Consider the following 27,569-nt stretch of genomic DNA (forward strand, 5'->3'; position numbering starts at 1 on the left):
TGCAATGTTTATTTTTTACGACTTTAAATCTGATAAGAGACTTTTTGTTGCATTGCTGCAGGGGTAGAGGTCTACTGCTACAAATAATTCTTCCAAGGCAGACAAAAATAATCTTATTTATTGACTGTCTTAAAATCCTCAATGTGTGAAATCAAAATCCAGACACACATTTGAACAGCCAGGTTAAGCTTGAAGCAACAGTGATAACCTTCAAAATAGCTTTTAAGCTAGTTATCTTACTGGACTGTTTTCATTGGGCTTCAGTCCAGTGCTATACAGCCATAAAACCTGTTGGTCTTTGACTGTAGCCTGGCATGTGTGGGTGGTAGCTTTAGACGTCACTGGCAGCCCAAACAGTTGTTGACTCGGAGTGTCTGTATTGGTTAAAGCTGGCATTAACAGACTGAGGAGGTAAAAGCAAACTGAAGATAATGAGCTGTGTAGGTTGTCTGTTTGCAGCCGGCCAATATTTCATACCTTCAGCACAAGCATTGTGTTATTTAAGATCAGCAGCCTCCAGACAAAACAATAGAGAATAGGATACAGTAGAATTTCTTTATTGTCACATTTAGTCTTCATGAGGATACGAGCCAAGGAGAAAGTTTTGGGGGAACAATGAGTGCATTGTCAGCAAAAAAAAAAAGTTTCACCTACACCTTTACGATGACTTCTTACGGTACTTTTTGTCCCGTCTCATTTCCTCCTACAAAGGATGTATGAATTATATGTGAAATAAGTTACAAATGACTCCTTTTGGATGTGATGGAGACGGCAGGCGATGCATTCTCACCTTCAGCACATAGCTCTGATAAGTTACTGTCATTGATTTGGATATCATCCATCCAGGATGGAAAGAAAATGTCTCCACTCTATCTTACGTTATGATTTACCATAACTGCTGGCACAGCTCTGCTAATACAGGGGGCTCAAGCAAAGCCTGAGACTCACTTTCCCAAGAGGACAGTAAAGAATCGGACTCATCAGACAGGATATAGCAGTGTGTTTCTCCACCATCTAACAGAGGCCTGTTTTTATTTCTTAAAGCTTAACTTTTTGTTTGGCCTCGAGAGCATCTGAGTAACAATTTACATAACTAATACACCGATCTGCCAGATAGTTTGTAGTCCAGCACGTGGATAAATGTTGTGGTTGTTGGCAGTTTTTTGCTGCTGATTCAGAGCAGCAGCTTGGCGGCCCGACTCTGGGAGTGCCCACTTTGGGAAAAAAAAAAAAAAAAAAACTCCAGATGGTGCATCACCACCTACTCAGACGCCCTTAAACAAGTCTGCTGTATCCGTCTCACTCCTACGCCCACACCCTGGCAATCCCTTCCATCCCCTACTGACGCACCTGTGGCTGGCTGTAGTGCTCCAGAGACATGGTGATGACATTGATGCAGATGATGAAGGTGATGACCAGGTCCAGGTAGTGGCTGGTACACAGAGTGTGGATAGCCAGCCGGGCTGGACCGTATGACGCATAGTAGGGCAGCTTCTGGGCCTCTGGAGAGGGAAAATAAAAGAAGAAAGAGACAGAGGACATAAAGCAAGGAAGGGATTTTGTTTGTTAAGTAGGCAGGAAAGAAACATTGATGGAATGGATGCACAGATGGTAAATAAGAGTTTAGATGTGGATGTTAGGGGAGAAGGAGGAGGTGAAAGCACAGAATCAAGGAAAAAGCTGAATAAAGTGTGGATAATGTAGGAAAAATGAATCCAGGAGGGATGAAATGAACAATAAAGAAAAGAGCGATGAAACTGAGATATAGAAAAGAAAGCGGGAGATATATTTGGTTTTAAAGATTTAAAGCAGCGCAGATAAAATCCAGTAAAGTGCAAACAGAATGATTTATTAGGCTGAAAGTGGTGAAAAATGAGGAGCAGAGCAAAAGAAGAAACAACAGAGCGGGAGATAAAACTGTGAGATAATATGAGGAGAAAAAGGTTGATAAACGTGAGGGGGAGGTTAAGTAGTTTTAAATGAGTTGAAATGATGACTCACTCTAAGTCGTATCATTAAGGATGTGTGATATAGAGCATCATATTAGAAGTCTTGGATGCGTGCCACTTGGAGTCTTTCCAAAGCTTCGAGTCAAGTGTTACTTATAATTTTTTTTGCATATTAACTAACTTGCTGGATTACATCTTATTCTCGGTGGTAAACAAACATTTATGAGATGATAATTTAGTACTTTTCATTAACATATTTGTGTATTGTGTTTGTAATCTATTCCTGTCTTCCTTAAGTTCAATTTTACTCTTGATTTATCGATTCCCTCGATTCCTCCTGAGGTTATTCCTTCTTTTTCTGAAGGACTCTCATCCCTCCATCGATCATTCCTTCCTCCACTCAGTCTCTGCACTCTTCCTCCCCCTCCCACGAGGTTTAAGGGTCCATGTGCCTCCCTCCTATCTGTCCTGATTTCCCATGACATTTTAAATCCATCCACCTTACACCTCCTTTTCCACTCCCAATTTGCATTTGTTTTTTCACTCCGATATTCCCTCCTAATCCCTCTCCTCTTCTCTACCTCATCTCTCCTCCCTCTGCCATTTTTCCTTTATTTCCCTCCCTCCCCGGGTCTTACTTCTCCTCTTCTTCTCCATGCGTCGCTGGCGTTTCTCCTCTCGCCTCCGGGCCTCCTCCACCTCCTGGTGCTGGCGGCACTTGTGGAAGTTCTCCACCACCACGCCCACGAACATGTTGAGGACGAAGAAGCTGACGATCAGGAGGAAGGAGATGAAGTAGAGCAGCATCCACGGGTTGTTGTTGGTCACCGGCTGGAGGGGAGAGGAAGAGAGAGTTGGGAGAAGAATGTCAAGAGGAGGAAGAGATCAGATTAAGAACGACCGGGAAGGGAAGTGAGGAAGTAGAAAGGGACGCCTGGCAGAACTTTTTCAGGAAATAAAGCGAAGAAAGAGATTATTTGGGAAAATTATCCTCGAGAAAAGTGAAAGAGAGGACAATGGAGAAGACGTGCAGAGAAAGAACAGACAGAATATGTAAGAAAGGTTGAAATAAAGACAGAAAAAGAAGAGTGGTATTAGTAAAGTTTTAGTGAATATAAATTCAGACATCATCTGAAAGGAGAATATCTGTAAAGTTCTGGATTGGTTATCATTGTTATAAATGTAATAAGCAGTGAGTGAGGGGAACTATTTTTTTTTAAGCCTCTCACTGTCTACCAATTAACCAAATCACTCCACAGCCAGTGCAGTCCAATAATCCTGGAGCTGCCACTGGTAAGAAAGGATGACAGGGGAACAGAAGGAAAGGGAGGAAAAGGGAGACAATGTGAAGAAAAGACCGGGATGATTGGGTGTCGAGGCCGTTATGCAGGGGAGTCATTACAAAACAAAAAAATCAAGTTCAGGTGCTGTAAAACCGGAGATGAGAGTCAGACTTTCAATTTGGAGGAGCGTTGAGTGTTGAAAGCACAGGGTGGAGTGCAAATGGGATTAGTCATTCAAAGCCATGTTGGACTGCAGAGGGGTTTCACCCCGAGGCGGGAGAAACTGAATCATCCAGGATGATGCCCTCCCTTTAATAGATTTCCTAATAGATTTTCAAATAAAACCAATTCTAAAGGGAATCTGTTCACTTTGTAGGCATTTCAGACGGCTAATTTGCATCGTATCATTGGACTCTGACGTCACGTGTGTGAATGTGTGCGTGGTTTGTGACGTTAAAGGGAAGTTAACTGACGCTTTAAACTTCTGTGAAGCAGTGCATTATACAGACAGAGCTCTGTAACAGCTCTTCATCTTTGGTAAAGTTGTGTAACAAACGGCATTGTATGAAAATAAAGTAGTTTCAGTCCACCCTGGCCTTTGTTTTCAACTGTTGCCCAAAGGCAACTCAAGAAATCATTATTGCTTTTTTTTTTTTGCAGTTGCGAGAAAAGCAATGATGAGAGAGTCCACAAAAAGCCTTTTAATATCAGTCTTCTGTTCAGGAATGATGGCATGATGTCACCAGACAGGTTATTGCAGCATCTAGTGCGAGCTAATTCAATCTTTTACCAAAACCTTACTTTGTTTTGCAGCGCGATTGGACTCATTGGACCTTTATTTGATAGTTGACAATAGAGACACAGATGGAATATGGATGTACAGGTTTAATTTCTGTCTTGCCAGGCTCTGATGCTATGCGCTTTTGGCTGAACCCCAGTGGCTCAGACCGATCAACATGGAATGAGAAACACTGGCAGCTGTAAGTGTGGTTCACGAGTGGCAAGCGGCGAGAGAAGCGACTGCTCATTTGAAAACAACACTTGCGGCTCGTCACGAGGTTAGCATAGAAGCTGCTATAGCATCTGTTATATCAGAAGAGCATTTCTTCACTGAAAGACAAGCGGAAAACACCAACACTGAAGGCCTTTCTAGATGTTTTTGCTCATGACGGACTTCGGCAAGAGTTTGACTGACCAACGAGCTCTGCTGGTAGCGCTCTGTCACTCTTGATTTGATGGGTTGGAGTTAGCCCGTGACAGACAGTGATAGACAGATGCTTTGTCATATTACCTACCACGTACTTTTTGAAATGGCCTGCCCTTTTCTAAAAAAGTTTCCAGGAATGACTTCCCAGGTAGTTATGTTGATGGAAATTGAATGTGTTGTTCACCATCGTAGACATGGGATATTTCAACGTTATCTTATTTGAACAATATCATTAAAATATGAGATAAAAGCGCACACTTTCAGGCAGTCTCTCCAGGAAGAAGTTCATAGTGTTGCTCTCTGTTCGCATGAACAGTGACATCTACAGCTGTGTCAAAGATAGAAAACAGAGCTAGAGAGAGAAGTTCAAAGGCTTATTTCTCACCTCCACACAGCTGACGATCAAGGCATGAAGTGGGTGTGAATGTCAGATTGTCAGTTTTGGAAAGTTTCAGAAATTGCTGGATTGTTGGACAGCCCCCATCCCCCACCCCCGAATCCGATGTCAGAACAGTGTGGAATGAGGAGGTTTATGGAGCTTTTCAACTGACAGCCAGCTGGAATCTGAGACCACTAGATCATCTTGTTTTTAGCTACAACTCTAAGAATAAGGTGAAAAGAGTGTATTCCTCTATTGGAGCTGATCGAGGTGGTGATCTGATCAGGATTCCTCCGTGTGGAGGAGTTGTGAGCACGTCCAACTGGGTGGAGATCCGGGGTGAGCAGAAGGACAGATTTAATATTCCATCTGGCCGAAGAAGGCGTGGGTTTCCCCAGAAAAGAGCTGAAGGACGAGGATGAGATCTAAGCATGTGGGCTGCTTAGTTTTTGCCACCATGGAGATGGTAAACAGTACAAGACTTTCCACATGCTAACTCACACTGTGTGTTATACATAAGTGTAGTTACACAAGTTTGTACCGGTGTTGTATTACCTGCTGGTCTATCCCCACTGCATCCAGTCCATGGTACATGATGTTGACCCAGCCGTCTTTTGAGGCCAGCACAAACAGGGACATCAGAGCCTGGAGGACACACACACACACACAAACCACTTAAAACGAACACACGGCATCATGGGAGTTGTTGTCTTCATTGTTAAACAAATCGTCATTGCTGTTGAAAATCTATTTGACGTTACGCAGGCTTTCTACCTGCTTCACAGACAGCGTCATGTGTCAAAGCTTTGTGTTTTGTTTAATCATGTTCGCAAACTTCGTTCCTCACTCAACGTATCGATGTTACCTGCAGACATTTACCCAAAGTTGTAACAACACTACAGGTTAAAAGTTATCTTGAGTAAAAAATATGGATTTCTCGGGGTTACAACTCAACAACATATATAACAACGGTCTAGTCGTTTGTAGATATATTAGTGCTGAAATGTTACACAGCATATCTTCAGTGGACAGTGCGAGAGTCTTTTTCCTGATTTTGTCAGCTTCGGTCTTCTCCTACGCACCCGTCGATCTTAAGCTTTGCAAAAGTTATACATAGCATATCTTTAAATGGTGTAGTTGAATATTCATCTACTGTATCACTCTCTTACTTTGTCTATTTACATTAACTTAGTGACAAATTTTCCTTTTAGGAAGAATTACTCATCTACTCTAGTTTACTTCCTGTCATGTAGTCATTGGAGAAAACCTGTCATGTACGGTGTGCTACTCATTTCTTTTTATTTTCATGAATATGTGCTCCATTGTTTATGTACATCAAGAATAAATAAGCTCAGAACACTATATATTTCCTTGTACCTGTCCGAGGTTGTCAAAGTTGTATTTGTGGTGAACCCATCGATAGTTGGCAGCCAGACAGTCGGACTTGTTAGTGATGTTCTTCACGTCGAAACCCACACAGTAGTAGAACTTTCCTTTGAAGAGCTGCGAGGGAGAACACACACAGAGAGCGGGACGTGATAGACGGGCGAAACAAAGACACATTGTGATGAAGTCATGACAACACTTGTGTGCAGCCGCTTAATTTCATGCGGCTTTTTGAAGTAATTTCGTAATTATCATCCGTAACTAGTGTGCGGATGAAGCCTAACTGAGAAATCCATCAGCGCTTGATGTGAACGGTGTGGTTTTTATTTCACCGGAGAGAAGATGTTTTTAATTCTCAATCATATTCAACACATCAAAGAGGGGAGAGAGTAATAAATGCATAACGGCAGATGCGGTGAGAATAATAACCAGGAAGAACAGGGTGTGACTGACAACATAGATGCAAAAGAAAATATGGGACTGCACTGATGAAATAAAAATGGGGAAATGTACGTTGCAAGACTTATTAACTCACCTGTAAATAGGATAAAAAGTATAAATTACTATTGATGAAGCCTGCTGTGCAGATACTGTACATCCTGTCAGTTTTTGGTGGTTTTATACAACCAGTGACTCATACCTCTTTCATACTGGACCAAATAAACACTAACATCTGGCTTTTGTCCGCAGTGGGAGAGGGTGCCACTGGCATTCATCCTGGGGTTAAATGACTCTGCAGTAGTCACAGGTGTTTACTGGCTCCAGCTGTGATTTGCAGTGATTGAAACAGGACACTCGGGTGGACACGCACATTTTCGACCTCTGTATGTTGCCATGTAAATATTTTTCCATCCGTCTCCGTTCAATCAGCGTTCCAGCATTGTTCAGTCAGGGTTGAGTTTTTGAAAGAGAGACTGAAGTAAAAGAAAATCACTAACTCTATCACTGCTTTCTGCTGTTCCCTTTTTGCGGCGTGTTTGTGACGACGAAAGTGACACACTGGAAAATCCTGCAAATATTGTCTACTGGCAACGGGAAATAAGTCTATCAACTATTTTTTTGTAGCCTAAGTTTATCTGCATTTATAAACCTGCATGTACACTATAATTCTGGTGTAATATAACACAATATACTCAGTGATGGAGTAAACTACATCTTGTTGTTCTTGTTGTGTGGATATTACTCAAAGCGTAAGATTCAGAGCTACCTCTACCTGAGTTTTTGAGTCCCATAACTTCATTAAAAGTACATTTCTAAAAATGTACAGAACACGTTTACCTGCAGAGGACCGATAAGGCTGTGGATCATACCTGGTGCACAGATATCCTGGTCTTCTAAAGCTCAGCCTGTGCTTCGTTACGGCCGGAAAAATAACTCCAGACTGTTGGATTCGTGCACAGCGATGTGTTGCCGTTATACCGCTTCGTGTTGGATTCTGCTCTAATTAGCCTTCCGAGCATGCTGTGAGAACGTGATTTCCTTGTGGGTGCTAACAGGGCCACACAGCCTCATCTCATTTTCTCTCCTGTTCATGTTTAATCTTCCATTTCGTGGTTTTTAGATTTTATTCTAGATTGAACTGTAGAGCATAATAGTTCCCCCGGGAAGCATATTTTGACCCGCTTTTAATCTGATGTGATAAAAACCTAATAGGGTTATGGTGAGCACAAGGGTTGCTATGTTAGGTCGTGTAATATTTGCAACAGTTTGACCATCTCAGTCCTTATACATTAATAAAAGGCTTGTGAGATCCTCTGATTAATGAAAGAGAAAGGTTGAGAACACAAAAATCTGTATTTGATGGTGTTACCTGAACACCGAGAATGCCAAAGATGATGAAGAAGGCACAGCAGATGAGGACGATGTTGCCGATGGGCTTGAGGGACGTGATGAGGGTCTCGACTACCAGCTTGAGTCCCGGAGCCCTGCTGATCACCCTGCAGGACCCAGGAGCGATACAGGGGGACAGAGAAAGAATAAAAGACAAAGAGAAGGGGAATGAGAAAGATGAGTACGTGGTAGTTATACAGACTTCAAAGGCAAAAAAGTTAAAATTTAAACGTCTAGACCTGCTTTTATATATAAACACATATGAGTCATAATCATCAAAAGCAGAAAATAAAAGAGCAGCTGTGTGGGTCACTTTGATGCAACACACACAGCTTTAAGAGACGTTATCCCCTCTATTAAGTTCAGTTTTATAAAGCATTTACATTTAAACACATTTGTAATAGTTTAAGCAAAGATAGATTAGTCTGAACGGGAGAGACTGTGCAGAATCCCACTGCTTATAATGAAATACAGCACAGACTGAATTCATTCAGACCTAAAATGACCTCAGCTGGATGTAATTTGAGCTCCCTGCACCTCAGTTCACCTGCTGCTTCCATCGCAGCTCTTCTCCTAACTGTTCTGTCGGATAATGTTGGGTAATAAATGGACAAAACATCTTAAAGCAGTGGGGAGTCACGAGATTATAAATCTATTAATAACCTTTTTTCATTAAAAACTAAAAAGTGTCATGAAATAATAAATAGGACAGGAAAGCAGAAAACCTGGTTCACAAAATTAGGTTTATTTTTTCTCTGATCATTGTTTTTGGTCTTGACAGACAAGTTATTCATATAAAACTATTTGTATGTATGTAACCTGTATCTGTGGGAGGCAAGTTAACCTTAAACGGTCGGGGAACACTGTCCTCAATCGTGTTCATTAAATACTGTAATATAAAAAGATCATCATCATCAAATCATGAATCTAAAAGCAGCAGCAGAGAGGAGGAAGACTGACCAAAATATTTACATGTGCTCACTATAGAGTACATATGTGCTTTGTATATACGCCTGCGTGGACTTTCCTTTCATCACACTGCAGTAATTGGCTGATTGACACTCTTAACGGCGTGCTTTGACAGTTTTTGGAAATATGCTTATTGATGAAGAGTTATATGAGAAGATCGTTACAACTCTCATGTCTCTACAGTAATTACGAAGCTACCGCGAGTAGCCAGTTAGATGAGCTCAAAGACTGGAAACTGGAAAGGGAAACAGCTAGCCTGGCTCCGTCTAATGCTAACACTATCTGCCCATCAGCTCACTCATTAACATGTTGTATCTCACTTGTTTCATCCATATGAAAGCCGATATGTGAAAATGACACTTCGCCGATTTTATGGGGGATTGTGCGCTGGACTGTTTATTGACCGGTAACTTGATTCCCAACTGGTTGCATCAGAACTGATCGGAAATCTGGGGAAGTGCTGCTGTTTGGCAGATTTAATTACCTTTGAACAGAGTGAGGCTAGCTGCTTCCAACTTACCTTCTCCTGGCTGTAGCCAAGACGTTTTACAGCATTTTGAACAAAAAAAGTCTGTAATGCCAGAGATGATGGTTGTATGGTACATATCTGGACAGGACAGGCAGACTGGGAAAGGTATCAGCCAATTGTGTTGTTGTGAGCGGAGGAGGATATCACACTAATGCGCAGGATTAACCAAAAAGCTGAGGTTATTCAAATATTAGACATTAAACTCGTATTTGTTCAAGAGCTCTGGTTGGATGAGCTGACGGCGCTATGTCACGACTCTCTCTGTTGAACTGTAACGTTCATTTAAACACGGGCCTGGTGCTGTCAGCCCAAAATAACTGCCCAGGGGGCGTTGCCAAGATGGCTGCCAAGTGGCAAGACTGATATTTAACAAATGAATCTAAAATGTTTTTCCTAAAAAATGTCAAACTATTTATTCACTAAACAATTGAACTGATCATGCTTTAACAGAAAACATGACAGGTTTATTTCTCCTGACCTGAGGGGGCGTAGCGTCCTGAGCAACCTGAGAACACGGAGAACCCCGAGGATCTTGGCCCCGCCGGCCATCGACACCACGATGTCGATGAGAGACACGAACACGAGGAAGCCATCGAGAATGTTCCAGCTGCTCCTGAGATAGGCTTTCTCGCCCAGGTACAGACCCATGGACACCACCTGGAGAGACGAAGGGAGAGAGAGATGCAGAATCCCACACAGGTAGTGCAACAGTGGCCAGATGTGAACACACACACACACACACACACACACACACACACACACACTTTGATATTCAGATTCTTATTTAGCATCTGAAACTGGCATTTCATCCATGTCAAGAGAGGAGAGGAGAGAATATGTGATTGAGAGAAAGAGGTATTAAATCCCAAAGAGTTACATTTCTAAGGAGATGAAAGGAGGGAAGGAGGAGAAGAAAGACAAGCAACAGCCTCTAAATCCCAGAAAGTGCATGTTCAAAAGGAAGAGGAAATAACAAAAGGAGAGGAATAAAGGAAAAGAAGATTAAACAAAACCAAGTCTAGTTGTTTTTCAGGCAGCGGTGGAAATCTCCACCACTGGTCTGTCTGTGAACACATGCACATTTAATTTATCCTTCATAGTCTTTGGAATGATGAAAAATCAAAGTTTTGCAGATTTGTTTGTGCAAGTTTTGTGTTGACATTGAGTTTTGCTGACTGTACGCTAACTGAGGGAACTGTCTATGATTAAAAGAAGAATCATTCGAGGAAAAGCTTTACTCTGTTTAAATTAAAGTATTTTGGACTGCTGACACTGTGCTACCTCAGCAATCTTGCTCAAAATCCTCTTTACGCACTAAACTTGCAAGCCACAAATGACAAACATTGAGGAGGTTCTGTGTTGTTGTGACTGGAGCTGCAAACATCACAGCTGCACATATTTTTTCTATTTTGTCTTAGTTTTAAAGTCTGTCCCCGTCGAGCTGCAGCTGGATGGGAGGTCTCGCTCACTCCGCAAAGCCCTGATGGGGATTGAACCAGAAAAGGAGGAGAAGGAGGAGAATATTCAGTATGGGTGAGATGGGTGAGACGGGGGGAGATCAACAATTTATGTGGAAACAACAAGACAGCTATCGGTGGGAGGAATGAGAGGTGGAAGAACAAAGGCATGAGAGGGAAAAAAAATAGAGAAAAATAGAAAGTTTGGAAATCAAAAAGTGAGTGAGGTTGTAGGAAAAAAAAGTTGCATGGCAGATGTTTCGACATCATTTGACACATGCCAGCTGCTTTCATGACAATAACAACTTGGTGTTGCTGTCATGTCGAAACAGCACTTTTCAAAAGGCGTTCATCTGGGTACGTCTGCCTTGTTTGGCACAAAAATGCCACCAGAGGAAAAGGTGGGATTTGTGTGTCTGTTTGGGAACACCACACGAGCATAACGACGGCACACTTCTACAAAATAAGCCACTGAAAATGTATCTACTGAGTGCCACCTTTAGGCTTGAAAGGCTGCTCTGAAAACTGTGTAATACGCTCCCTCATGAGCTGTAGTCAGCTTGGATTCACACCAGTTACGATAGATTTCAGCGGCGTCGCAGAGATGTCTTTGGAAAACGAATCAAACTGTGTGAAAACGTCCACTGAGAATGTCCTGAAATCACTCCACTTCTGACTCGTTGGTCCATATGCTGCCATCCGCTTCTGCAGTAGTTCTGAAGCTAACTTAGTATGGGTCTATTTAGCTCTGTTGTATGTGAGTTTCTGGAACATACTGGCCATACAGCAGAGAAGTGAGTGATCCTTAGTGGCTTTATCATACCAACTCTTAATACTGTCACCACTGTGACATCAGCTGTGATCAGAAATACTGTATTATTGTAACTAATTGATATGAATGTATAATATTGGATGAAGCATCCAGGTCTAAAAAGTGAAGCCAATGTGGAAGTGTCGTAGACCTGCATTCTTTCTAATGTCCAGCAGGGGGTGACTCCACTGGTTTCAGTCCAATTGTATGTAAGTTTATGAGAAATTAACATACTTTTTACTTGATTTATTATCTCAGTAAATAGTTTCCTCATAAGTTCACGGTCTCAGTCACTGGTTTAAAGTCTTCTTCAATGCAGCGTGATGTTTATTTTGTAAGTTATGGTCCCATTTAGAGTGAAAGACATAATAAAGCGGGGCATGCTTTCTCAATCAGATCCAATCAGGATATCCTAACCAGCCCTGCCCTCCAAATATGGTCACTTCTGGCTCCAATAAAAACCAAGATAGCAATGGCCACGATGCCAGACTCGAAGCTTCGAAAGCAAAGTGGACGAACCAACGGGTGAAGTCATGACTTGTCTTCTTCAGACAATATTCACGTAAACTGAGGAGGAAAAATGAGCTGTCTCCTACTGTATACCAAGTAAGAGATGACATGAATCTTCACGATTTACTCCACTTTAGAGTTTAAAGAGACAGAACAAAGTGTCAGAAACACAGTTTGGGAAGAAAAGATTTGACACTTCTCTTCACAGCAGGGTGTGATCGCAATCAGTTCGGCTGCCTCGCTGTAGGCTGTTGCTGAAAAGAACAACAGGTAAGTTGATTGAATTTATATATATATGGTGTCACTTGTTGAGATATAAAAAAAATGGGTTGGGAATGAAGACAAAGCGAAGACAGACAGATAGAGAGAGAGAAGAAAGACATCTTTGTCTCAGAAAACCAACTGAAGAAGTCAGTTTGCAGGATTCCATACAGCTCTGTTCAGGAACGGAAAATCTCCCCGCCGTGTTGTGACAGCCAGCGTGTTCAGAAACTCTCACTGCAAGGCAATGTTTCATCTGTCCTCGCTGGTGAGATCTGCACAGCAGCTAGTCACTGTCACATCCTATACGATAGGTCTTTTGTCATGTTTTGACAGGTTGAAGAGCGAGTTATAATACATCTGCTCTTTTATTAATAGCAGCCGGCGATACTGAAGCCCCCCTCGGGAGTATCGGGATGCTGCGGGGCCTCCATTAAGCAGATCAAATATCGCCATGATAAAACATGATGCATGGGAAATCTATAGCAGGTTGGTGCCAGCGCTATCATCAAAGCCTGCTCTTGTTTCTCTCACACTACCAGCTGTCCTTTGGCAGACAGTGCCAGTATGTCACATTGAATTCCAATTTAAATTACATCCAAACTCCATTTGCAATATCACTTAGCACAAAATACAGCAATGATTGTACTTGTCGCTTCGGCGTTATTTTTGCAATCTGATGTTTAAGATTGGATATTGCGAGACCACATCGCTGCACAATGACCTGAAAATGACCAGATCACAGATGAGCGTCTACTTTATTCTTTACACCTCCCACATTCAAATAATACTTTGTAGCCAACTATAATGTGTTTGGGTAATGAGTCTGAGTATTTCTTTTTGAGAGTCAGTCTTTAAAGCCAGCTTTTTAGGCAGCCGGTTAGTTAATCATTATATGAACTGTGGCTGAGTTTCACCCACTGTGGGGTGTGGGCTGGCCCTGACCAGCAAATGTGGGCTGAGAATCTGTTTGATTTAGCAGATCCTATCTCCTTGAAGTTATACATTCAAAACCCTTTGAGACTGAAGAAAACGTTAAGTTGTTGCACCAAAGGCAGAGGTTGTAGGGTGGATGGTGCGTGTTAAAAGTGCAGAGCTTTGGCGCCAGAGACTGAGGTTTGCATCCTGACCCTGTGGCTATGAGTGGGGCTGTAACGGTTCATGGTCACGTCTCCGTATGAGGGTCACAGTCCAGCCACACACAAGAGTTCTCCCCGAAAACCTTTGGCTTTACGTCTAAAGCGACATGGGCTGAGGATAGCTGATTGGCGTGCGAGTCAGTCGCACTATGGCGAGCACAAATGAAACACCGGCGCTGGAAGAGCCAACTGCATCTTTAAATCAGTCCCCAGTTACTTACAACAGCCACAGAAAGAGAGTTGTGGATAAGTCAAGGACGTTGTGCCAGTGTTGCTCCACCATTGTTGGGTATGTGAATGGATTTTACTGCTTAATACAGTGCAAAACATGTTTTTGTTGCTTTAAGTGTTTCAATATACTGTCTCAAAGGTGGAACAAGTTGAAACACTTGTCCTAATGCACAATCATTTGTTTAATCTTCTGTTTATCTGGTATTTTCAGTTTCCTAGCATAGGAGATGCTTTTCATTTGCTCAGTTTTATAGCCTATGCTGACCTTTTCCCTTTTGAGAAATTATTTCTTCAGTTTAATACAGAAACGTCTGAAATGTTGCTTGTCTCAAATACCAAATGTACCAACGGGGAAAATATTACCTTAGTATCCCTATGCATGCTTTGTTTTTTACACATCTAGCTGTCAGTGGATGTTTGGCGAGTTTGCTCTGTGGCTCTGATGGGGTCTTTGCTGATTATGCTGATAAGAAGTCGAGGCATGCTGGATTCAGTCTGCTGTCGCTGCTGTCAAACTGTTTTGGCCACCTGGTAAGTATAAAGTGTGTTTGTGTGGCACCTTTTCAATTACAATCATGTTTGTCGCTAGTAATTAACATTTAAAGTTAATTTCATTTTTATTATCATTGTTATTAAGTCATTAACTTAAAAAGCAAAATACTTGCGTATCTCAGGTGGCGCACACTAATTTCCTGGTGAATGAAAAGGCAAAATGCTTATTATTGTATTTTAGGCTTTCATTAGGGCACATTGGCTGAGGGGAGCTTTCAGAAGCGTCCTCCATCCTCCTGTTGCAGATATCAGCTGCTCAGTGAAACCGCAGAGTTTCGTCTCAACACCCAGCAGCTCCGGTGGAGCAGTGTGAGGATTTGGTGTCCTGCTTAAAGGTGCTAAAGCTGAAGAAGTGAAGAATATGAGTTATTCAGTGGTGAGGCTTTTCGAAGTCCGACCTGAAGAGTCTTAAGGGAAGGGATCTTTTAGGAAAGCACTTCAGTAAAAGGGATTGATAGTGCTCATGTTCATAATCTGGACACATCTCAAAAAAAGTTTCTCAGTAATGATACTTGAATGAAGCTGAAAAAGCAAGATCTCAGACTCCATTTACACTGCATGTCTTCTGTCACCGGGCCCCTCAGTTAGTGTAATGAAGCTGTTTTAAATAAAAAACAAAGCATGATGCCTTGAAGGAAACATCATTTTCTGCTGACGACCCATCTCCACGTGTTGGAAGCTGTTCTTGTTTTTGGAGAATTTTGCGTCAGCTTCAAGCTTTAATTGCTGTTTCATGACAGCCCCACAGCTGAATGACTAGTGCTGAGATAGAGACGGGAAATCATAGAGCTGACAGACTCTTTACTACAAAAAAATAAATAAGGTGTGATGACAGTATAAGCACAGAAAGCAGTGCGACAGAATGGCTGCTTAAATGCGTGATGAATGAATGTGTCGGACCTGCTTAGATCTTTTAACGCTCCGATCAGTTTTAGCAGCCAAAAGACACAGTATGACAAGATTGAGTCAACTCCGTATGAGATAATGTATGTATGAGTGTGTGTTTGGATGTGTGTGTGTGAAGAAGATAGCCAGATCTACACTCCCCTCCCTGTTTCTAATTAGAGACTGATGTTCAAGGTCAGACTCTCAGTGTGCAAGTAACACGGTTTACAGTGATCACTACTGCTCATGTATGGCTGTATCTGTGTGTGCATGTGTGTGTGTGTGTGTGTGTGGACAGGAAATGAGAGCAGGCTGCCTCTGTGATGGAGTGCGTCTCTGGAAGGAAACTCTGTTTAATTAGCGCTCCTCGGAGAGCGATCAGACTGACCAGCCAGGAACAACCGATTAAGAGCAACAAGCGAGGAGGAGGAGAGGACGGGAGGAGGGTGAGATGCAGCGAGAACAGAATCTTGTTGTATCGGTTCAAAGAAAATGTCTGCTGTTGTTTAAACCACATTATAAAGAGCAGGAGTACCTTCTTCCCCGCTTGGTAATGTTTCAAAACACACAACTCAACATACGAACGTGTGCAGCTCTTAGATTACAGATGACCTAATGGAAAAAACAAGACAACACATTTGTTTCAGATTGTGTGGAAATTGTTATGGAGGAGAGCAGCTAGAGAGGTTAAGGCAGAGATATATTCTTTCCAAGGATTGCCATGAAGGCACGCAGTCACAGCAAAGTCTTTACCCCCTGCACTAACCTTTTCATTCTTGGGTTTAACATCGAGAACATTTGTCCGCTATGTGTATTTGTTGTGTGAAGGGATTGCCAAAGCTCTTTATGAAAAGTCTGACAGCTGTCTGACAGTTTGACTTGATTATTAGAGCATAAGAACAAGTGAATGAGTAAGTAGGTAAGTAATAAAGTAATTAAGTAGGCAAGTATCTAAGTAAGTAAGCCAGCAAAGCAAGTAAGTCCAAAAGTAAGTAATTAAGTAAGTATGTCAGTAAGTAAGCATAAAATAAGTGTAAATAAATAATTAAACAAGCAAGTAAATTTTTTTTATAGCATCCTTCTCTAAGGAAACATCATATATTGACTCAAAATGATAAATACACAAATAAATGAATAATCAGAGCGAGCATAAACAGTCTCCTCAGATCCTCAGAGCAAACGGAGAGAGATCCAAAGAGACAGCAGTGTCAAAAGCACAGACTACCTTCAGTTTGAACAACTAACGAGCACTGATCACAAAACCTCAATGACCCACCGGTGATATGAGCGTTGTACTTAATGCACTCATTAATTAACCTGACCATGTAGGGCTATGAAAGTCATTGCTTTATGATGTCTCCAAACATTGGTTCAAAGTGTAACTAAAAGATGTGCTGGCAAGCTGCTACTAGGACATGAACATCTTCTGCTGCAGCACCTAAAGTAAGGCATCATTTTAACTGCTAAGTCTCAGATTGAAAAGCCCAGGTAAGAAAAGACTTCCCCCTAACTTAACAACTACTGTCGACAAACACACATGTAGCTGGCAGCTCCCAGGTGTGTGTGCGTACCACTTTAGGTTAGGCTTTTGGCCTCTATGAGATTTCAGAGTTAGGGTTACGTGTGGGTGTTAAGATGTTTTTTAGCAGTTTACCAGGAACCATTTAAGTCACGGGCCTGTTAGCTTGCTGAAACATTATACTGTATATGATTTTGGGCTTTACAGAAAAACTTGTCATGACTTATGTAAATAAATGTGCTTTTTTTTTTCTTGTACTTTCCTTGCTGAGGAAATTGCTGCTAAATGAGGTCTTTTCAGCCGTCTCAAGCAAATACATGTTATGCATCATGAAATACAACTACAGCTGATTCAGCTCATGTGCGAATACACGAAGAAGATTATTCCTCTGATTTTGTGACAGTTCAATGAAAGGACAAATACTTTATTGAAGAGTAACTGCGACAGTTACAACTTTGATTCCACAGTGAGTGGAAGTCAGAGCTATTGATATACTATTTGAGATAAGAGAGATGAGCAGCAGAAGAGCGCCGGCACCGCGTTTGTGAGTGTGAATGAAGCGTGGCGCAGATAACAACGGAGCTCGACTGATTAAATTACACATGGAGGGACAAAAGAGCGGAGAGAACGATAAGAGACGGATGAATGTGAAATTAATCAAATGAGCTGCGGAGAGGAGATGAAGCCAAATGAAAATGAGGGCGATCGGAAAGACTGATCGAAGGAACGCAGGTAAATAAAGATGCAAAGCGGGAGATGAAGATACGGGAGGGAATAAATAACAAGCCGAGGCCAAGTTCAAGCTGGGGCCAGATGCATATGTGTGTGCATATATGTGAACTCTGCACAACCGCAGCGCTGAGCTAATCTACATTTCACTGTGCTACACATGTCTTCATTATCCCTGGTCATAAATAAATCACCACAGGGTTTTTCTACCAATGCGGAAAACGCCTGAAGACACAGCGCCCTTAATAATGGATGATGCCTTGTCTTCTGGACATCAGATTAGTGGATTAAAAAGAGTACGTGAGTGTGTGTGTGTGTATGTGCATGCTTGTGTGTGTGCATGTGTTTATCGATGGGGAGTCCAGGAGTAGCTAAAGGCCAGCTGAAGAGAGATAGCCTTCTAATTAACTGCATTATCTAGCTGCCCATCGCTAATGGGACATGTGCAACTGATTAAACCGCCAGTTGCGGAGTTGTCAAGAAATGAGGAAGAGGAGTGGGGAGGGGAGAAAAACAGCTGGAGATGAAAGAAGGGATAAAGGGGTGGAGATATAAAAGGGGGGGGGTGGAGGAGAGAGGAAACGAGGAGAGAAAAGAAGTGGACAACAGCGAAAAGAGGAGGACAGAGAGTTTTAAACAAGAGAAGAAATAATACCACTAGAAGAATGAAGATATCAGGCATAGATGGAGATGAGATGGGCTTAAAGGTCAGCACAGGAGGGAAAGAATGTAGAAAGAGAGTAAAGAGAAGCACTTTTTACCTTGACGGTCATCTCCGCAACAAAGATGGCGGTGAAGATGTAGTTGGAAATGGTGAGGAACACCCTCTCCTGTAACAAAAGGAGAGAAGTGAAAGGGAGATTAAAGGAGGAGGAGAGGAGAAGAAGAAGAATTAAAAGAGACTGAACAAAGTGTCAGAAACAGTTTGGAGAGAAGATTTGACACTTCTCTTCAAAGCAGGGTGTGATCGCAATCAGTTCGGCTGCCTCGCTGTAGACTGTTTTTAAAATTAAAAAATAACATCTTATTGCCAAATTAAATGCCAAATTTCAAAGAGCTGCTGCGATTTAATTTGAACTTGATGTGAGGCGCCTTTCGTTCGATGTTTTGTTGCTGCTTGATTGCAGGAAGAAGTGGCTTGATGCCAGAATTCAGTGAGAGCTCAAAGCAAGGAAGCCAAAATTGCCATTTTTTTGAAGTAGATTCATTCAATGAATTTAAATAATTGCTGTTTTTTAAATCGTTTGTAAAATGATTACCTTCTAAAGGAGAGACGGCTTGTTTACAAGAAATATAATACATTCAAATTATGACAACCAGCATCTTCTACTGAGCCTGTTCTCATATTGGATTTGGACTTCAAAGAGGCAGTTTGAAGTCCAGAATCAAAAGCTGTAAAAGTTTTTAAGGATTGGTCAGTTTTGTCAAATCACTCTTATTAACTCTGACATTGTTTTAAGACTAAAATTCAAAACACAAATGTGCTTCAGTTGTTCAGTGTGTGATTAAATATGCACTATTAACACAGTTTTGTAAAATTGTAGCCTAGCAACACTGCATGTCCAACACATGTTTGCTAGTGGTAACCATGAATACATCATACAAGAGCTTATAATGACTACAGAATGATAAGAATAGACATACAGTATTTCTTACCAGGCTGCCTTGCATTATCTTCGGCCTCTCTAGAGCCACCGTGATGCAGTTGAGAAAGATGAATGCAAGGACGACGTAGTCAAAGAGCTTATGGGCGATAATGGACTGGCAGAGCTGCCTGAACCTGACAAGAGAGAAATAGAGGAGGGCAGAGGGAAGAGGAAGATATGTTAGACTTATTCAAGAAATGTCAGCGTCTCAAGATTTTTCAGTTCCCTTCCAAGAAAACTGCTCCTTTTAAGATATCACACAATGCTTACTGGTGAAAGGAAACATCATTTACTGTTGAGAGGTGATATTCTGCAGTGAGTCATGTGTTGAAATCCTGATGTGATTAAATGAAGCGAGAGAATAAAAAAACTCAGTGTTACAAACTGTTATCCTTTTAGTTTAGTCATCTTTCACCCCACAGGATGAGAAGATCTTATTTCATTTTTTACATTTTATGGAAAAAACTCGCCAATGTTTATATTAAAGTCCTGCTAGTAAGTGGTAGTTAACATGTATTAAGGCTCACCTGGTGGAGCATTTGTCCCTATTGTGTCCTTACTTTCTACAGTAGCTCAGGTTTGATTCCAGCCTTCTGATATTGTACTAAAGACAAAATACAAAAATAGGATCTTTGAGAAATTTTTAAAAAGTGCATAATGAAGGATTTGATCAGGCATTGTTCTCACCTTAGATCTGGTAGCTGCAAAAGGCATACTTACCTGTTAATAAGTGCATAATTAACTGCTAATCAATGCATAATAAAGTATGTAATCATTGTAATAAAGCAAGAAAAAAAGCTTGGTCAAGGTTAAATAAAGGTTCAATGACAATAAGTAAGTTAAACTGAAATGTGTCTGTAGCACTATTCTAACTCTAATTATAAACAATTATAAGAAACTCATAAGGCTTTTATTAACTTTTAATGTGGGTGGGGGAAGTGAAAGGCAGCACTTGCTCCACCCTCATTGTCACCACTGAGGTGCCCCTGAGCAAGGCACTTAACCCCAGGTGCTACAGTGGAGCTGCTCAGTGGCCGACAGATCAGACTGTGGTTAAAATCTATTGGTAAACATATTTATTATGCATCTAATAGGATCTTTTAAGGGATTTATTACCTATTTACTAACACTTATTACAATGACGCTATTATAAAGCATTACCAAAAATTGTTCCACATATGATATGATTTAAAAAATTGCCTCTCCTGGCTCCTCCAACAATCTAACAGTTTTGAGTGGAAAATTACCCCAAAGTGAAAACCAGGCATAGACGTACTGTTTGCATCCTGTGACAAGACCCACTGGTGTGGGTACTTCAAAATCCACTGACACCTGCAGTGTTGCTGTCAAACCGTCAGTGTCAGAGCCAGTACAGTGCAGCGAGCAGCTCCTGAGTGCAGCCCTCAACCATCTGAGCTCATCTGCCAGCTATAAAAGGGAGCGGAATACACCTACTGCTGCACCTGCTCTCTGGGTGAGGAAATCAATGCACTAATCTGACTGCTTTTCCTCCAGACCTGGCAACTCTGTCCCTTTAATCTATCGATTCAAACCTGGCAACCCTGTCCCCCGGATATCGATCGTGACCGGCGGCATCGCTGGCGTAGGCACTTATACCTCCTGAGACACAAACTTCTGTTGTTGGCTTGTTTCTGCGTCTGTTTGTTTGTCTGCTTCTTTAATTCTCCTTAGCTTCACTTGTTAGAGAAAACACACACATATGCTCACACACACACACAAACACACACACACACACACACAGACATGTATAGGACTCTGATGCTAAAACAAGGCTCGACGCGCATATGCTCACACATGCACATATGCAAAGTCATCCACAAACACTATGAGAGATATAGCCTAACGCTAAGCCAGTACTCACACCGCCAACACACACAGCCCTTGCTTGACAGATGGCACCTGCCAGGATGCCAAAACACAGCCCTGGGGCCCGGCTTTCCTTAAGTGGCTATCAGCACGCAGGGGATCGGGTGAGTGAGCGACTGGATGACAGAGTGATTTTTCTTTTCGTGGTGCTTTCAGGGGCGTTTCTACCAGCGAAGCATTGACGGCTGGGAGAAAACACAATAACGCAGACAAACACGACTCGGAGCCCACAGTCAATAACAAACGCTCTGGAGGAAACACACAGCCACATCACTTTAACAAGCCATTTGTGAAACCAGCAGACAGCAGGTTTCTGGATGTGTACAAACAAATGGTTGGGCGATGCAGCTCCCTGTTTGTCCGCATCGTAATAACTTTACTGAAGCAAACTCTCACAAGTACTGACACTTTCCGAGAGGTTTTCTCACAGGAGGGTTAACCTTTGTTGTTGCACATTTTTTGGTTCAGATCAATTCTCGCTGACCCTTGTCATGGACCGAGGTTTGAAATAAAGATCAATGGGTTTCCAAGAGGTTGGAGTCCATGTGAGTTCAGCAGAGTATATGGTGTGTGTAGTCATATGGACGGAGGGAAACTGCCTCTCTATACCTACTAAAGGCCCCCAAAAACTTGGCTTCAAATCTAAAGTATTTCTCCCTAACATTAGTTTGTGAGTGTTTTAAGTTGGGTCTTGTACTTGGTTCACTTCAGCTGGTTGTGTTTGTTTTCACACATTTAATAAACTGCTACATAATGTCTTAGACGATGTGTGTTGCTACCCAGGCTTATTTTTTTTTTCAATTCAGGCTTTTGTGCCTGTGCCAGATGTTTTCAATCAGGATCTTTGTCCTCCATGAGATTCAGCCTCTCCTCCTTCCTTGTGTGCATGTTGTCCTTGTTTCTCTCCCTCAGTGTCCGTGTTTTGCTCGAGCTTTGTCTCTTTCGTGTTTTCTGTAGTTGTGTCCTCTGATGGAGGGGAGGTTATGTGGTTCAGGTCTGTGTGGTGAGCTCTGAAGTTGCCTGACATCCTCCTGGATCCATATTTAGTCATCGTGATTATCCATACTGTAATTTTACAATATATTTCTGCCTTTCTTGGGAGAGTGATCCCTCTTCTGTTGCTCGTCCTGAGGTCTCTTGCGTACAGTGTCCAGATTGTGAGTACCAAAGCCTGAATGGCAACTAACTGACAACAGAAACGTGACTGTATAAGTAAAGGAACAAGTCCTACCTAACATGACTAAGGTAAAGGCACTTTGAGAAACTAGAAATAGTTTCATAAGTCGGGCCATGAGGGATTTTGAGATGATATTGTGAAAGGTCACGAGTCTGCGTCTTCTGCATATGTGGCCCCCCAGTGGGAAGAAACTCTCTAACCCAGCTAATATTTCCACATTTATCCTGTGAAACTCAAAATGCTTCACATGCTTTTTCTTATCAGCACTACAGTAGTTTGGACTGAAGTTGTGAACTCACTTGTTCTGAGGGGAGAACAGGTAGACGGACCACTCCTCTCTGGTTTCGCACCAGTCTGGCTTGTACACCTCCATCATCTTCTGGATACGGAAACACAAACTCTGGAGGAGAGAATGAGAAGCGGGGGTTGGCAAAAAAGATCTCAGTGTCTCAGCTCGTTAAAGCATCATCAGCTCTGAGCATCAGAAATTTTCTGTAAAAGAGTCGCATAGATCAACACCCACAGTTACAGTATTTACAAAATGTATCTTCATTTCAGATGCTTCTATTTGATTCCCGCTCCATCCATAATGTAAATACTATTAAATTTATTGAATAATTTCACCCAGATTGAATAAGGAGGTCTCTGGCATGCTTGGAAATTTTATAAAGCGACTGCAAACCCACTGCAGAGGTTAGATAAACCAATAGTGCTGCCTCATTTCTGCACCAACTCCCACAATGATTATGGTTTATGTTTTTTTCAGTATTATCTCAGCATATCTGGGAACCAATAAAGAATTTCCCATTAATCCACTGCTAGCAGCAGCCCTGAAGCTCCTCTCTCGTTCTGACACATAAACAACATCAATAAAAAGATACACAACTGCTATTTTAGCATCTCTCCTAAAGCTGAAGTATCTAGTTTAGCACCTCGTCCCTGTAGGATTAACAGAATAAAGTGTCACTACATCATTTAAAGAGGTGATATATTCATTTATTTATTTGTTGCTCTTATTGCATTTCTTCTTTATCGAGTAGTCTCACTGACTCACATAATCTGTCTCCTCATCGAGGTCTGTTCTGTCCTTGCGTGCGTTGACTTGAGGGAAAACCTCGGCCATCAGATGAGTGTGGGGACCCGGCGTCTTGCCGTTACAGTCCCGGTGGTCCATTCCCAAACCACTACCAGCCACAGACCCCCCAGTGATGGATCCCCCTGCCCCGGAGCCACTCCTCCTCCCAGGGCCTGGGTGTACAGGGGGCAGGCCCGGGGGCTGTCCGCCTGCCCGGAGCAGCTCAGGGAGCTCCAGGGAAAGAGCCCGTCGATCCCTCCTCGCAGCAAAGTGTCTGGAGAGGAAGAGCGGAGGTGGAGGTGGATGATGAGGGTGGAGAGGATGATGGGAGAGGGACGGGTGGGAGAGAAGGGACTCCTGCTCGGCAGCGTAGGAGTAGGAGTGAGGGGAGCGTGTGCTGTGTACACGGAGGCTGCCTCCCACCAGAGGTGCCCCGCCAAACCCATAGCTCCTCCGGCCCAGGCTGTTGGAGCTAGACCTGCAGAACAGATGGGATCAGAAGTACAATTAAGAAGTTTTTAATATTGATGAACAATTAAGAAAGTATCGATACAGAGGAAATCAACACATATTAAGAGTTTAGTCATGGAGTTAATAAGAACATAAAACAATGGCAAAGCTTTGATGTTTCCATGTTGGTAATTAAGGCTTAATGAAGGTATTAAGAATTCATTGGCTGAAATCAATGGCTGAAAGTAAATCTCATCATCTACCTGCGGCTCCATACGGACTGTGGAGGTAAAGGGCGCCCCCAGTTGTGGTAGTTGGGACTGCGACCATGACGCTAGAAAAGACACACAAGCAGTTCAGAGTCATTATGAAAAGTCTGGATCCGCTGAATCTAAATGTATCCGAACAACCCAAGCAAAGCAGTGGACAGAGACTGGAGGGAGAACAAAGTCTACCAGAATGCATTATTCATTGAAGCTATTATCTCCCTCTATTAAAGGTAATTACACTGATTGCACCTCAGCCCGTTATTCATAATATCTGATGTAACATATGTTGTAGTATTGGTTTTGTCTGTTTGGTTAAATGTGTTCTGTTATTTATGTGGAACAGAATACGTCTCGGGGCTCAGGACAAATTAAAAAAGATGATTCTGACAATAAGATGAAATCAAATCTACTCAAGACTACACTGTGACATGGTCCCCTGTCATTTGTATTAATTTTATCCAAAATGGTTCAAACACAAGTGTTTGTGCAGACAGTGAAGCCTCCCATCCCTGTGGACTGAAATCTTTACATCACTCTATCCCACTGTGTTGCAAAGAAATGTGATATTTTCCAGTGAATATGTAACTAAAAGTAGTAAGACGCTGTTGTGAAACAGTTATTGTACATATCCATATGTACATTATGTTGTTCTTTTCTTTAAAGGTGCAAGATGTAATAATTCTAGTTGAAAACATTCAAAAATTAACTTAAAAATATAAACAGAATGTGAAGAAATAACAGTTTTGACATTATGAATCTACTCATTGTTTGTTTTGAGTATGGATTCACCAGGTACACAGCCTACATGGCATCTTTAACATCAACCTGCCCAAGGACTGGAGATTCAGCTTAATCTGCCGTTTTTAGATCATAATGATGTCAATAGAAGAATAATTGACCTCAAACCAAAAAGTCTGATTGGGCAGGAGACATGAATGGTCAGACCATCAGGCAGGTTGTGAGTAAAGTCCCTGATTAACCAAAATAGTGTCAAACAGCAGGTAAAGTCCCCCACCTGCTCCAGTGGAGCTCCTTAGAGGCTGCCACTAGAAGAATAGGACTAGTGTGTTCATACGGAGCTATAGGGTAAGTGGAAAAGATCCTGACTGCTACTGTAAAACAATATTTTTTCAATACATAAGTATATAACTGAAAAAATGAAATATAAACTGTGCTTTTCAAATGAGACTGCAGTACACTCAGCAGTCTGTCATCAAGTTTAATACACAAACCCGAGTGCCAGTTCCACTTAGAGGAACATAACCAGTGCCGTTTCTTTCCGTATGTCTAATCCTCTCAGCATGATAGACCTAATTATATGGAAACGTACATGTTGCCAGTCACAGCTTGAGCCCGCGCCATATACCGGAGAAACTATACATCCATCTCTATAGAAACTGTAGCGGAGCGTGCACACTAGCTGTTAAATAACACCTCGATCAACACAGAACCGCACTGCAGATCGCTCAAGTGCAACACTGAGTGTATGTGTGATTCCTCCGTCAAGACAATTTGTTCCACACTATATGGCGCAAACCACAGAGAACAGCTGAACTAACGTACTGTATATCATGTAGGCTTTGCAGCCAAACAAAACGTAACTACAGCAACTTAAATGTCAGTGGCTGTATCTAATCTAATCATCATCACATCGAATATTTATCTACAGATATATCGTTTACCTCTGCACCAATGCAAGGTGTAACTGAGCATGCAGCTTTTTCTTCCCAGTCAGTGAATACTGCTTATTGTGTTATATGTCGATTGATTTCTGCCAAGGTGCATTTTTGCTGACACTGAACTGAGGTGAACCACTGTACTGAAAGCAAACTCCACCTGTCCGGTTTTGCATCCCCTCTTATTGCATTGTTTGCTGCTATGGAAGCCAAGAAAAGCTGTTAAGACCTGTAGAAAATATATATATATATATATATATATATATATATATATATATATATATATATATATATATATATATATAAATATATATATAATGAATATATATACTGTTTAATGAATATATATATATACTGTAAGTGCCAAAAAAATGGTTGTCCTGTCCTTTGAGGTTATTTTGACTTGCTCTTTTTATTTGTAGTTAAGGTCACTTAACTTTATACTGTTTAAAAAGAAATCTTCAACTCCACTGTGTACTTGTTTCCAGTTCTTTATACATCGTCACCGAAATGTCATCAGACACATGGACAAATACCCGCAGCACACCCATTAGACTTGATCGTGCTGCGACACAACTGAGTGATGCATCATTGGCCCCGAGTTTCATCTCCAATCTGAGTCCAATCAGCAGAGTCTGATACACTGTGATGAGACAGTGAAACAAACAAACCATCCAGCAAACAGATGGAACTGATTCATAGTTCAAAGTGTGATTTCATCAACTGCTGTTTGGAGCTGCTGATAAAGCTGCAGCAGAACTCCAACAGAAAGCATCTTTCTTTAATGGTTATTATTGTGGTACTTTAGACCCGAGTGATGTAACCAGTGCCTTCTGATATCAATAAACTCAGAGCCCTCTGAAAGAAGAGGAGGAGACTTTGCCGTGAAGTGGATCTTTCACGCCCACAGTGTTTAACATTAGAACCTCCGAGGTAAGAGCGTCGCTAAACTACAGCTTATCATCTCTCCGGTTTCCACTCCCCTCTATCTTGCTGTCACTGCATCAGCCCTTCTGTCTCTGTTCTGTTTCTCCCCTCTCTATTTCACTCAGTTTCTCTGTGATTCAACAGAGGAGGAGAAAACAGTCACTCGACACAAGTTGCACTGGCAACTGGATGCAGAGACAAACCTTGGAGAATTGTTTCAGACACAACAACTATCTGATTTGAATGAAGACCAGGCTAGCTATAATAGCAACAATATACATAGAGCCTTTGATTGAGATCAAGATTGATTTTCCAAAGCAGACTGAAGCTTAATAGAATAATCAATGTGGTTTTTTTTCTCCAGTACACTCTACCAGCCACTGGTACAAAATTATCAGCAGCAAGATAGGTAATCCATGAGTGCTCCAGGCCGTCATCTTCATGTCTTTATTAAATGTTTTATTATTGTTAAATGCTTATTTGCTGCTGGGTGTGTAAAATATAAATGGCAGGCTTACAAATCTGACATTTCAACAGCAAAATATCCAAACGAGACGCCATAAAACTTCTTGTTCTTTTTTTTCTGTGAACATACAGTACCAATTAAATCTAATGCAAATCATGCTTTTGCCTGACAAACAAAACATAAAATAAAATAAAACTAAATGTTTACTATGGAGGATTACAATCTTATGCCAATTTAATGTCTGTACAAATAGAATTTCATACCATACTGACATAAACTGAAACTAACATCTTTAAAGAGCGAAGAAATGCTCATGTATCTGTCTTAAAAACCTGAAATGGTGAAGAAAGTGTAGATTGAAACGGTTGGC

The 27,569-nt window shown here is 41.7% G+C and overlaps 1 protein-coding gene across 1 annotated transcript in view; it reads right to left on the reverse strand.

Moving 5' to 3' along the window:
* The window catches only part of cacna1ib (calcium voltage-gated channel subunit alpha1 Ib), a 166,259-nt gene that overhangs the window by 36,817 nt on the left and 101,873 nt on the right, over positions 1 to 27,569 (reverse strand). Inside the window, exons 16-26 of the mRNA XM_073475926.1 lie at positions 24,125 to 24,195; positions 23,391 to 23,889; positions 22,636 to 22,736; positions 19,283 to 19,406; positions 18,388 to 18,456; positions 10,011 to 10,189; positions 8,015 to 8,141; positions 6,196 to 6,321; positions 5,374 to 5,463; positions 2,588 to 2,780; positions 1,351 to 1,502 (exon numbers count right to left, since the gene is read on the reverse strand). Of these exons, the coding sequence (XP_073332027.1) occupies positions 1,351 to 1,502; positions 2,588 to 2,780; positions 5,374 to 5,463; positions 6,196 to 6,321; positions 8,015 to 8,141; positions 10,011 to 10,189; positions 18,388 to 18,456; positions 19,283 to 19,406; positions 22,636 to 22,736; positions 23,391 to 23,889; positions 24,125 to 24,195 (1,731 nt within the window). The remainder of the gene's footprint in view (positions 1 to 1,350; positions 1,503 to 2,587; positions 2,781 to 5,373; positions 5,464 to 6,195; positions 6,322 to 8,014; positions 8,142 to 10,010; positions 10,190 to 18,387; positions 18,457 to 19,282; positions 19,407 to 22,635; positions 22,737 to 23,390; positions 23,890 to 24,124; positions 24,196 to 27,569) is intronic.

Source organism: Pagrus major, chromosome 1 (assembly GCF_040436345.1).
Source record: "Pagrus major chromosome 1, Pma_NU_1.0".
NCBI classification, from domain to species: domain Eukaryota; kingdom Metazoa; phylum Chordata; class Actinopteri; order Spariformes; family Sparidae; genus Pagrus; species Pagrus major.